This window comes from Hemiscyllium ocellatum, chromosome 10, assembly GCF_020745735.1.
Source record: "Hemiscyllium ocellatum isolate sHemOce1 chromosome 10, sHemOce1.pat.X.cur, whole genome shotgun sequence".
Taxonomy (NCBI): Eukaryota; Metazoa; Chordata; class Chondrichthyes; order Orectolobiformes; family Hemiscylliidae; genus Hemiscyllium; species Hemiscyllium ocellatum.
Window position 1 is genome coordinate 12,009,304 of NC_083410.1, and position 12,854 is coordinate 12,022,157.

General features: G+C 39.1%; 1 protein-coding gene across 1 annotated transcript; it reads right to left on the reverse strand.

Moving 5' to 3' along the window:
• Positions 1-6,940: 6,940 nt before the first annotated feature.
• LOC132819280 (microtubule-associated proteins 1A/1B light chain 3C-like) lies at positions 6,941-12,410 on the reverse strand (the record flags this gene model as incomplete). Its single annotated transcript, XM_060830706.1, has 5 exons — positions 12,362-12,410; positions 12,215-12,270; positions 12,023-12,129; positions 8,901-9,057; positions 6,941-6,952 (listed from the first exon to the last, which is right to left on the reverse strand). Coding segments are annotated over exons 1-5 (381 nt in total), but the record flags the coding sequence as incomplete, so codon positions are not given.
• Between the last annotated feature and the right edge of the window lie 444 nt (positions 12,411-12,854).

Consider the following 12,854-nt stretch of genomic DNA (forward strand, 5'->3'; position numbering starts at 1 on the left):
AAGTCTATTTTTGTGACTGTCACTATGCAAAATCAATTTAAATGCTGCAGTTTTCACCACATTTGATTAACAATATGTCCATGAAGACCAGAGGCTCATGAAACTGCCCTATTGCTCAGATTGTCAATGACCATGTTCTTAAAAAAATTAATTGGCCAAGTGCCCTCTTTCCACCCCCCACCAAACGCAACTCTTCCCTTTAAAGTGCTTTGTGGCTTGAGGTTCTTCTGCTGAGCCACAGAGCCTAGCCACGTCTCGGGTTGTTTTCCTGGTCTCTTTTAGCATTGGCAGTTAAGGGTGCACAGTAGACAGTGGCACCCCTGGCTTTGCACTTCACACTAAATTGCCCAGTGTGAACATTGCAATATTGTGTCCTTGCAGTCAGATGGCCTGCCAGCACTAACACTTAGTTCAGACCAAAATTATGGCATATTAGACAAAGTAATAGAAGTTGTCAGATGCCCACAGAACTGTATCCCACTGAAGGTACAGACACCTTCAAGAAAGGATAACTAGAGATGGGGAAATAATTGCACTCTGTAAACCATTGAAGGGACACTAAAGCTTTGTTGCATTAATACATTATATCGTCATTTTGAGCATTCATTGGAACAAACAGACTGAACATTGCTACTTAGACCTAAAGTTTTAATTTGCAGCAATTTCTAAAGAATTGCTTCTATTTCTGAAGAGACTGAAGAGGACTTTGATATAGGATTAAGGGCTCAATTTTTTGAAGTTAAATTCAGAAAATTGGAGTGAATGTATATTCAATGTCACAACCCAATGATTTTTAAAACTAATTTACTGCTCATAACCACAGTAAAAGCTACAAACACTGTAATGAGTTCATACTGTTCTTACAGTGCATCCTGAATTTGAGAAAGGGCTGGGGGAGAAGGCTTATGTGAAAAGCTTATGCAGGGTGATCACATCACCTTTATTTGCCTTCCTGTTAATTTGATCTATTCTGATTTGGAAATGCCAGTGTTGGACTGGTGTGTACAAATTAAAAATCACACGACATCAGGTTTATGTGGAAGCACTAACTTTCGGAGTGTTGCTCCTTCAGCTGGTGGTTGTAGAGTATAAGGTCGTAAGGCACAGAATTTATAGCAAAAGTTTAGTGTGATGTAACTGAAATTATATATCGAAAAATACGGATTGTTTGGTAAGTCTCATCTTTTAGAATGAACATGTTGGTTTCAGTTCTTTCGTATGTAAATTGCAGAACTTTCATAAGTTACATTCTCAAGTGAACTTTAACAGTTGGTGTCATGTACTATCTGGGCCAACATGACACCAATTGTTAAAGTTCACTTGAGAATGTAACTTTTATGGAAGTTCTGCAATTTACATACGAAAGAACTGAAACCAACATGTTCATTCTAAAAGATGAGACTTAACAAACAATCCAGGTCTTTTTCAACATAATTTCAGTTACATCACACTGTAAACATTTGCTATAAATTCTGTATCTTACGATCTCATACTCTTCAACCACCTGATGAAGGAGCAGCGCTCTGAAAGCTAGTGCTTCCAAATAAACCTGCTGGACTATAACCTAGTGTTGTGTTTTAAATCTATTCTGTTAATACTTCAGTGCTCCACTAAGCAGACTTAACTTTGAAAATAAAGCACATTAGCATATGTTAATTATTCTGCTGCTAGTTTTCAACTTGTGACAAATTTCCTTGAAAAGTGAATTTACGTGCAACATTTGTTGCAGACGTAATCTTTACAAATCTCTTGACCAATTTGAACACTGATGCTTTTTGTGCTGTATATCTTTAGATGTATTCCAAAACCTAGTTGCCTTATTAAGACCTTTCATGAACTAGATGCTTCAGGGCACAATGGAATGTTACTCCAAGTTCCTTTTGAGCAGTAATTCCCCTCAGAGTTGTATGGTTTTCATAGTGACGTGACATGGTTATTCAAATACAACTGCTTCATTACCATATTTTGAAGGTATTTCCATTTTGTTTTCCAAGTAGATGGTCAACCCTGGATATTGCACAACCAGGGACTGAACTGAAGTACATCTTACTAGATCCCAAAGTACTGAACAAAGGCCACTTCTGCAGTTAAGGTCTGGATTTAGCTGAGTTTTTTTTAAGTTCAGATTTGGAAATACAGAGCTGGTATTGCTGAAAGAAAAGATATACTGTCAAAGCTTTTCATCTCTCGTCAGGACAAATACAAGAATGCGAAATTTCAGCTGGAAAAAATGGTGCTGATTTGGTGTCAACTTGCAAACAATCAATTTTTTTTTACATTATAAATTGTTTCCCTCTGTGAAATTTGGCACTCTTGCATTTGTCCTGATTGAGTACGCGATGGAGAGTCAGCTTTTTTTCAGAAGTGTTCCTTTAATTATCGTTCAGATTGTACTGATTTGGCAAGCTTAAAAAAGACATTTTCCATCACAGCAGAAGGTGCATTTCTTTGGTATCCTGAGCTCCTTTGACAATGCTGTAGGTGTTTTGAGCTGGTTAGGTTGCTTGGTGCTTCAGGTCAGGACTGAGTGTGACTCTGGGTACCATCAAAAGAAAAGGCTTCCCTTTCTCTTTCCCCCACACCCCCCAAACAAACCAACCAACCTTCTAGATGGCCTGAAGGAGCAATGTTGTCTTTCAGTTGACCTGCATGAGGATTATTTCCATGTACTGAATCATACACAGCAAAAGAGCATTTATGTGAATGATGTGTATCCAGTAATTTGAATGTTTGCATAATGAAGTGACATTATAGCAATAGGGTCTGCTTCCTGTTTGAAATGAGTCATAAAGAATATAGTGGCTTATAGTTTTAAAAGAAGTCAGTATGACTTATACCCCTGTTAATTGTGCCTGCCTTATTTTTGCAAAAATCATAGTTTTAAATTATACCCTTTTGTACATATTCCAGTGGCCGCTAATAACTGGAGAAAGCAAGAGGATCCAGCAGCAATTGAGATTTCTAAGGGTGAATCTTTTTAAACAGCTGATTTTTTTTTTGTTTAAACTTATCCAATAAGTACAAGATTATAATTTAGAGAATGGAACATTGTTATGTAATCCAACTGATTCATCTTGCCAGTGTTATTCTGTATTTTAAAACTAGCTAAGCTTTTTAAACAACTGGTTGTTGATGGAGTATTGTCTTTTACCTCTGTTCAAATACAATCCTAGTTTATTTTTAAAAGCATTAATTGCTGCACAGAGACTGATTCTGACTTTTACTACTCGAATCATACAATTTACTTGTGCTATTATTTTTCAGTAAAATAAGGAAGCTATTTGTACCACTATGTAAATCATCTGTCAAAGGTCTTTTCACTTGAAGATGCTGCTTTATATATTTGTTTAGTTGTATTTTTACTGCAGTTTGAAACTTTGAATAATATTTATGTAAAATCTTAGGTATTAAATAAGAACTTGTTTTATATTTTGCCAAGCGGGCTTGGTCCATGCTGAATCCCAACAAAGGCTAACGGGAGACCTTTGAGAAGCTCAGCATCAGAGTATGTGTATAGCCCATTTTATTTCCCTCCTCTAAACATAACTTTGATATAAAAGCTCTTTTTGAAAAAAAAAGTAAATCAGGATATCAATTGCAAAGAATTCCATTGAACAGTTTAATCTAAAAATGAACCATTAAATGAGTCTTGATCATTCATTATTACCATTGTTTAATGTGGGTAAAAATTGAAATCTCTTACTTTTATTTAGTGCAGCCGGTCAGCGATAGGAATGTGAGAACTAGGATGTATCATTCTGTCCCTCAATCCTTTTCCATTAGTTAAGGAGATCATGTCATGGAGGAAGTAGGTGGTGGCATGGTAATGTCACTGGGCTAATAATCCAGAACCCCAGGACAACGTCTGGGGACAAGGATTCAGATCTCACCTTGGCAGTTGATAAAATTTGAATGCATTGAACGTCTGGTGAAATACTCAGCAGTTAAAAATCTACATGGTTCACTAACATCCTTTACAAAGATAAATCTGCCATCCATACTGAGTATGGCCTATGTGCCACTCAAGATCTACAGCAATGGGGTTAACTCTTAACTGCCCTTTGAACAATTAGGAATGGGCAGTAAATGCTGGCTGTACAAGTGACACCCAATTCAAATTTACACTTCCTTTTAGATAAATGGGTGCTTCCTATGCTCCTGAATCACTGATCAAATTTTAAGATTAAATGGGTAAACAGTGGTTACTACAATGTTAATTATCTCAATGTGTAGTATGAACTGCACTAAATGATTGGTACTGTCCATTAGTTTTTCCCTAAATAAGGAACAAAATGTTAAAATTTATTTTGAAACAAAAGTGATACTTTCATCATTGAATACTGTTTGTTTTATTAAATCCGTGTAGGCCTCAGTAGTTATGACAAGTATTAGGAGAGTGAAAACCATGGGCTTGGCTGTCAAGCCATTTTTGTTTGACTAAAACTTGCCTCATGAACTCACGTATACAACATTCTCAGGCAGCTAGTCTCCATGGAACCTATTTGTCAGGAATATTCCGTGCCCACAAGAACAAATGAAGATGCTATTACCTAGCTCTAGTATTCTTATCTAATAAGATGAGATCGAACTGGAATTCTGCACCTTAGAAATTATCTTGCTGTTCACAAGAACTTTGGCAACAAAATTAACGTAAGAACTTGGGCCATTCTTAATGAAAGATAACTATAAAGTCTGATTATTGGCCTATTAAATGAATTATGTTTGAAGAATGTAATCAGTTTTCGACAGAGAAATTGAAAATGGAGTCACTGTACAATTTTTTTAACTAAGTAATGACTGGAAATTAGCTTATGTATTTGGATTTTTAAAAATCTAGTAAATGTTTACAATGGTTTGACTGGAAAACAAGGCAGTCTGATGCTGCCAGTGATACTATAATGTAAAACACCTCCGCTCACAATTGTGGCTTTCCTATTTTGAAATGAAACATTTTTGAATGACTTTTTTTATAAAAGTTTTAGCCACAGCCTTTTCACTCCCCATTCCATTGTCACCAACCTTCTGGGCCAGACCCTTTAAACTCAACACACAAAGACAACGCAAACTTAAGCTAGGGAATGTGGATTGAACAATCTTTCCACTGCATGGCCCATTGATCCCATATCAAATAACTGTTTTTTATGATTCTCTCATGTCATCATTACTGCAGAACAAAGTATCATTGTTGTTACTTCCACGAACATCCTTCTCCAACCTACCTTTGTTTGTAGGATCAGGTTATGGTTGAAGGGGCAAATGAGACCTTTCTATTTGTCACTGAACTTCCCTTTCTCGGTTTTCCCCACAGCCCTTAATTTAAAGTAAATTAGTGCTTAAATACAAAAATACAGTATTAACCTTAAGTTGTTTTTGTTGGGAAAGAAATCCTGACTGTTCTGGGTGTTACCCCTCCCTGATGCTGGGCTGGTGTTTTGAAAGGTTGATATATGACTACGTTGTTTCTGTGCCTTAAATTCTATTTTGATTAATTACAGTGAGTTGCAACCAAAAACTCACTGATTTTGATTGAAAAGGATGCTGTATTGGATGAAGCTTTGTTTAATGCATGTTACCACTCTAGGTAATGGACCAAATGGTACAATGTACTATTCTATTGAAGGACTCTATATTCTGCTGCCATCTTACTGTGCATACCCTGATTGACTTACGCTAAGAGTCAATCTGCACATTCTAACAAAAGAATTACCAGCTGTAAAGTATTTGGGTTTAATAGCCCATTACATTTGTATTGCAAGTCAACTTACTTTTTGGGTTTCTGCAATACACTACATACATCCACCTCTGGTCAAGGTGCCCATGTGTATTTTTTTCTTAAAGGAAAAGATATTTAAATAACAAGTATTCCTTTGTTATGTGGATCATGTAAACTGAATTATTGGCACAGATGGTATGGATGAAATTGGACAGTATGCTCTGCTTGTCAGTTTTACTTGTATCACGGGTGCTGTTTGGAATAGAGTGTTAACACTGTTACAGTACAAATTAATGGGGATGTGTATACTACTGAATATTTTTCTTTAGCTATAAATTGTTTTTTTGTATTTTACGTCATAGTTGGCACCCAGGCTACTGTTGAGGAAGAAAAATCACTGCATCACTTTCTGCAAAGAGGTTATTTGTAAGAGATAATTGTGCTCTACAGAATTTTGGCATATTTTGACCAATGTAAGAAGCACATCAATTTTAATAAAACCAGTTTTTCAGTAACTTGTTCAGTGTTTTATTCCAATTACATGTTTTCTGCTGAAGATAAGACAATAGAATTTTACTCTTTGAGATGAAAAGTGTTTTAATCTAGGATGGGTGAATGGCCTGCTTGATTGCTTTAATTCTGCCCCCTTGTGTTTCAAAAAAAAGTTCAGTATTTTCTTCCTGTTTGATAAGGTTCCCACGGTAGGCTAATGGAGAAGGTGAAGTCGCCTGGGGTCCAGTGTGTTCTAGCTCATGGATAGAAAACTAGCTGGGCAACAGGTGACAGTAGTAGTGGAAGGGAGTTTCTTAAAATGGAGACCTGTGACCAGTGGTGTTCCATAGGGATCTGTGCTGGGACCACTTGTTTGTGATATACATAAATGATTTGAAAAAGGTATAGGTAGTCTGATTAGCAAGTTTGCAGATGACACTAAGATTGGCGGAGGAGCAGATACTGAAGAGGACAATGTGGCAGAATATCGATAGATTGGCAGATGCAGTTCAATCCAGGCAAATGCAAGGTGATGCATTTTGGAAGATCCAATTCAAGAGCAAACTATACAATAAATGGAAAAGCCAGCAGAAGTGGTTGAGGCAGGCACGATAGTTAGACAGGTACACAAATAGACAAGGAGCAAAGGGATACAGATCCTTAGATAATAGGCAACAGGTTTAGATAGAGAATCAGTCTTGGCACAGGCTTGGAGAGCCAAAGGGCCTGTCCCTCTGCTGTAATTTTCTTTGTTCTTTTATAAGCTGGAGCTTATAGAATGGAAGGAGTCAATGGTCAACCTCCTAAATAAAAACTCACTTTTAGGTAAAAACATGGATAAGGTGGTTACAAAGACATTTGGCACACCTGCCTTTATTGTTAAGATGTTTGAATATAGAAGTTGGGATGTCATGTGAAGGATGTTCAGGATATTGGGGAGGCCTCTTCTGAAGTACTGTATCCAGTTTTGGTCACCCAGTTATAGGAAGGTGGTATTAAACTGGAGAGGGGTCCAGCAGTGATTTACCAGGACTGGAGGATTTGAATTATGAGAAGAGTCTGAGCCTGTTAATCCAGGCAACCAGATAATGAGTTAGGGCCCTGATTCAAATCCTGCCCCAGCAGATGATTGAATTTGAATTCAAAGAAAAACATAACAGCACAGGAACAGGTCCCTTGGTCCTCCAAGCTTATGCCATTCCAGATTCTCTAAACCTGTTGCCTATTTAAGGGTCTGTATCACATTGGTCTAGATAGATCTTAAATGATGCTATTGTACCTACACAGTGGTGGGTACAGAACTTTTCCCCTCACTTTGAACTGATAACCCTTAGTAATAGAGTCCCCTGCTCTGCAGAAAAAGCTTCTTGCTACCTACCCTGTCTATCCCTCATGATTGTGTAGGCCTCAAATCAGGTCTCCACCCCAAACCTCCATCTTCCCACTGAAAATAATCTTCATCTACTCAACCTCTCCTCAGAATGCCCTCCATGCTAGATAATGTCCTCTGCACCCTCTCCAAAGCATCCACATCCTCTTGGTAATATGGCCAAACCAACTCTTATACAATTTTAAGATGACCTCCTAATTCTTATATTGAATTAATCAGATAGGGTATTGAGTACAAGTCTGGAATTTAAGAATCCAATGACCACAAATCCTTTGAAAAAAATTCATCTGGTTCACTAATTTCCTTTAATGGGCAAAGCTGCTATGCTTACTTGGTCCACCATATGTCACTTTCTACCCATGGTAATGTAGTTGACTCCTAACTGGGCAATACATGTTCCCATATAGGCATGAAGTGGACTAGTTTGTGCATAGGGCTCGTATTTCCAAAAATATTGGGGCAGCTCTATATTGCTGCCTCAGCCCTAGGGTCTCAGTGCCCACTCCAGTCATCTCCCACAGTCTAAAGATGCACGGTTGGGGAGGGGGAAAGAAAGAGAATTAGCCATGTTAAAATGTGGTAGTCCAGGGCTGGCTTCAGGTGGGATGCTTGAGGTTGGTGCAAACTTGATGGGCTGAATGGCCTTATTTTACACTTTCACCAAAAAAGTTATTGTTTTTAACATCATACTGAGGGGTCCCTACATTAGGATTGCAACCCTTTGACTGCTGCATTGTTACTTTCTCTACTTAACATTCTCATGACTTATAAAGTACAAGGTATCTTCCACCCAGCAGCAGTTATGTCTGTATCTTTCCATGATGTTAGTACTATTTAGGTTGGCACACTAAGGTTAGTGTTTGACATTTGTAGTAGTAGCAGCAACAAAAAGTTATAAAAAGAATTTATGATCAAAAAAAAGGACTTACAAACCAGGAATCAATTTGTGGATACACATGTTCCCCATTTGCTTTGTTCAATCTCCAGTACAATTAGGATATGTCATTCCAACATGTGAGTTAGCAATGAGTGAGGTGGTACAAGTTTTATTCCAGTATTTTAAACTAAGGTGTATGTTACCAATATCAAGTCAGATTAAAATTAGTTAATAAGAAAGAGGGTGAATTAAGTGCAAAGAGTCAAGTTATCTAGTTAAAATGATTTTCCCTTCAAAAAAAAAAGTCAGCAATCAATTTAGATTGTGCATCACCTTCAAGAATCACTGTAGTACAGACAAAAACACACCACCAATACAGACAGCAGGACTTTTAGGTTCCAAAGTTCATTAGCTCTTGGCCAAATTGCACCAAACATTTCCTGGGATGCATAGGAGATGTACAAGAAACCATCAGAATCCATGTATTCTTGGTCCAGTTCAGCAATGGTGGCATACATATTGGAGAGACTCTTATTCTTCACCACCAGGTAAAATGCTTGATTAGGTGTTAGAGCTAGACGGTTCCTAGGGAAAGACATGCTTGTTTTTTTTAAAAAAAGCACATACAGCAGTAGGATGCAGACTATAGACCCTCAATAGCCCAGGAGACCAACTACTTTGTAGACTTTAATCTAACATTTGTAATAAAGTTAGGAGACTACACAGACTGGTGAACCTTAACTCTTTAGGTTAAGTTGTTTGGAGGGAATTAGGAGATACTACCAATTTTGGTGTATGGTGGACAGTGAAGGATATCTAAAAAAGTAGAACTGGAAGGAATGGCAGATTGCATTTAATGCTGATAAGTGGGAGGTGTTACATCTTGATAATGTAAATCAGGGCAATATTTACACTCAACACCAATGTATCCTCCTAACATCATCCTCACATTTCACCCTGCCCCCCAGCTTTGTCTCAGACAATATTACTTTTAATACCTTAAGATCATTAATGTACTTTGTAAAAAGCAGTGTATGAGCAGGTCTCTAGAAATCAGTCACAGTAGCAAGTTCTATAGACCAAACACTAAGGTTAGTCTCTGGGGTTCATGTGAAAATTTTAAATTTTTAGAGTAAAACATCTTAAAAAAGCACAAACACCTAGTTCAACTCTTTGTAAGTCTCAAGGTCTGAGTCAGATCACCCACCTGCTTTCTCTTGTAGTTTTAGCTTGTTCAAGTCATATAGAGCGAGCTGTACAGCACTGAAACAGACCCTTCAGTGCAAATCATCCATGCTGACAAGATATGGGAACCTAGTCCCATTTGCCAGCACCTGGCCCATATCCCTCTAAACCCTGCCTATTCATATACCCATCCAGATGCCTTTGATGTTGCAACTGTACTAGTCACCACTTCCTCTGGCAGCTCATTCAATACATGCACCACTCTGCATGAGAAAGTTACACCTTAGAGATCCCTTTCAAGTCTTTTCCCTCATTCAGTATATGCCCTCTAGTTCTGGACTCCTCACGCCAGGGAAGTGACCTTTCACATTTATCCCATTCATGCCCCTCATGATTTTAAACTTCTATCAAGGTCACCCCTCAGCCTCCAATGCTCTCAGGAAAACAGTCCCCACCTTTTCAGGCTCTCCCTGTAGCACAAATCCTTCAACCCTGGTGACATCCCAAAATCTTGAACCCTTTCAAGTTCCACAGCATCAGCGAGAGCAAGTGTGACCAGAATTGCACACAATATTCCAAGAGTGGCTTACCATTGTCCTGTACAGCCACAACATGGCCTCCCAACTTCTATACTCCATGCTCTGTCAATGAAAGGAAAGCATACCAAACACCTTCTCCACTATCCCATCTACTTGTGACTCCACTTCCAAGAAACTTGGAACCTGCTCCAAAGCTCTTGTTCAGCAACACTCCCCAGGACCTTACCGTTAAGTGTACAAGTCCTGCTCGGATTTGCCCTTCTAAAATGCAGAACCTCACATTTATCCAAATTAAATTCCATCTGCCACTCCTCAGCCCATTTGCCAATCTGATTAAGATCCCATTGTACCGAGCTAGCCTTCACTGTCCACTACACCTCCACTTTGTAGGATCTGCCAACTCACTAATTATATCTTCTAGGTTCACAAAATCATTTATAAATGGAAATTAGTGAACCCAGCACTGATCCTTGTGGCAATTCACTGGTAATAAGCCTCCAGACTGGAAGATAATCCTCCACCACCCTCTGTCTACCTTCAAGACAGTTCTGTATCCAAATGGCTAGTTCTCCCTGTATTCCATGAGATCTAACCTTGCTAGCCAGTCTCCCATGGGGAACCTGGTCATCAAACACCTTACTGAAGTCCATCAAGATAATGTCCACTGCTCTGTCTTCAATCCTCAGTTACTTCTGCAAGAGAAAAAACCTCAAGTTTGAGACATTTCCTACACAAAGCTATGCTGACTATCCCTAATCAGTCCTTGCCTTTCCAAAGGCATCAAAATACTGTCCATCAGGGATTGCTCTCCTCCTCCCCAAACAACTTGCCCAGTCTATAGTTCCCTGGCTTTTCCTTACCACCTTTCTAGGTGGCACCATGTTAGTCATTGGTGAAGGTGCCAGAAGACAGGAAGTTGGCTATCAATGATACAAGTATCTCAGCAAGGGACCCAGCAATCACTTCCTGAGCTTCCTACAATTGATCAGGTCCTGGAGGTTTATTCAATTCTGCATTTTAAGACATCCAGCATCACCAATAATGAGGAGATTTTTCAATATGTCACTTTCTGTACCAGTGGCTTAGTGGTTAGCATTGCTGTCTCAACACCAGGGACCAGGTTTGATTCCACCCTCTGGGAAAATGTGCAAACTTTCCAGTCATCAACATGGGTTTCCCCCTGCAGTCTAAACCTCTAAGTCAGTCGCCAGAGGGGAGAATCAAATCTGGTCCCAGGCACCGAAAGAGCAGTGCTAACCATTGAGCCACTGTTGGGTTTCCTCCCATAGTAGTGAGTAATCAGTGGATTGGCTATACTAAATTGCCCATAAGTGTCCAGGGATGTGCAGGACAACTGTTTGCCTTGGGAAATGCAGGGATAGGGTCAGAGTCAGATAATGTAGGACTTGGACCTCTTTCCACACAATGGGGATTTTGATGCAGAGTACTGTGTTGTCATCCTTAAACCTTCTCCAAGTGAGAATCAGTCATTGGTTACAATTCAGCAATATCTTACATTGGAGAGCCCATCCCCACCAGTAGTTACATGACCCAAAGAACGTCCAGTGAATGGTAGTGAGGGGAGAAAAATGGAGGAACAAGGATGCAGAGGAGAGAATGGCCCATTACAGTCCCTAGCTCTATTGGGGACCATCTAGATCCTCTACACAAAGTGGCCACTCAGTTGGAGTCATTTTGTAGATCCGTGCAGATGAGTAACAAAACAAAAAAAAGTGTTAGTCATTAACTTTTTCAAAGACCAGACATCCACAAAGCTTGATGTTAGTTATCTGAGACTGAGTCAAAGTGCTTCACATTAACGATACCTGATGATGGTAATGAAGTGGCTCACGATTACATCTTGAGGAACCAGGAATTTGGTTTTATCCAACTGTTTCAGGTGTTTCTCGCCAGGATATCGTTCCACAATAACCTGCAGGAAACTCCAAAGTTACCCCAGGAAGGAAGAAGGGAGGGAGAGGGAGAGACTGGAGCCAACGGAGTAAAGAAATTCTTACCGGTATCTTCTGGGGATATTTGGACCGAATGAACGTAGACTCCTCTTTCCTTGCAGCTGTTTGAAAGGAGAGGGAGTTAGAAAATAAATCATGCTTTTGAACTTATTTTAAAAAAAACATCATACTTGTAAAAAAAAAGTTACTGACCAAACGCCTTCCGATGTTTGAAGCGTTGAGTTCGGTGTACGACTGCCATATTCCAGTCCCCAGATTTTCCAACCGATCTCCCAGCTACTAATTATTTTTTCCCTTCAGAAAGTTAAGAGTTTCGGTTATCGGGGCACTCAGGAACCGATTAATCCGAACCTGGCATGAATCTTTAAGTAGCTACCACAGCTCTGGCTTATCCGGAATCCCATTCAACCCTGTAAAACTGCAGAGTTCTCTATATAAAGAGAGAGATTGGTATTGATTCCAATTGGTGGCCTACCACTTATATAAAGATTGGGATGAGTGCAGCAACCTTTAAACAGAAACAGCTGTAAGACCTAGTCCAGGTGACCAAATAGAGCTTGCCTCTTTCAATTGCCAATCAGGAAGGCTGTCTATGTTAGCAGTCAAAAGTAATTTAGCAAATTATCAACAAAACAAAGGGAACTGTAATTGTTATTTCTGCTGTTTACAATAGATGAAGGTCATT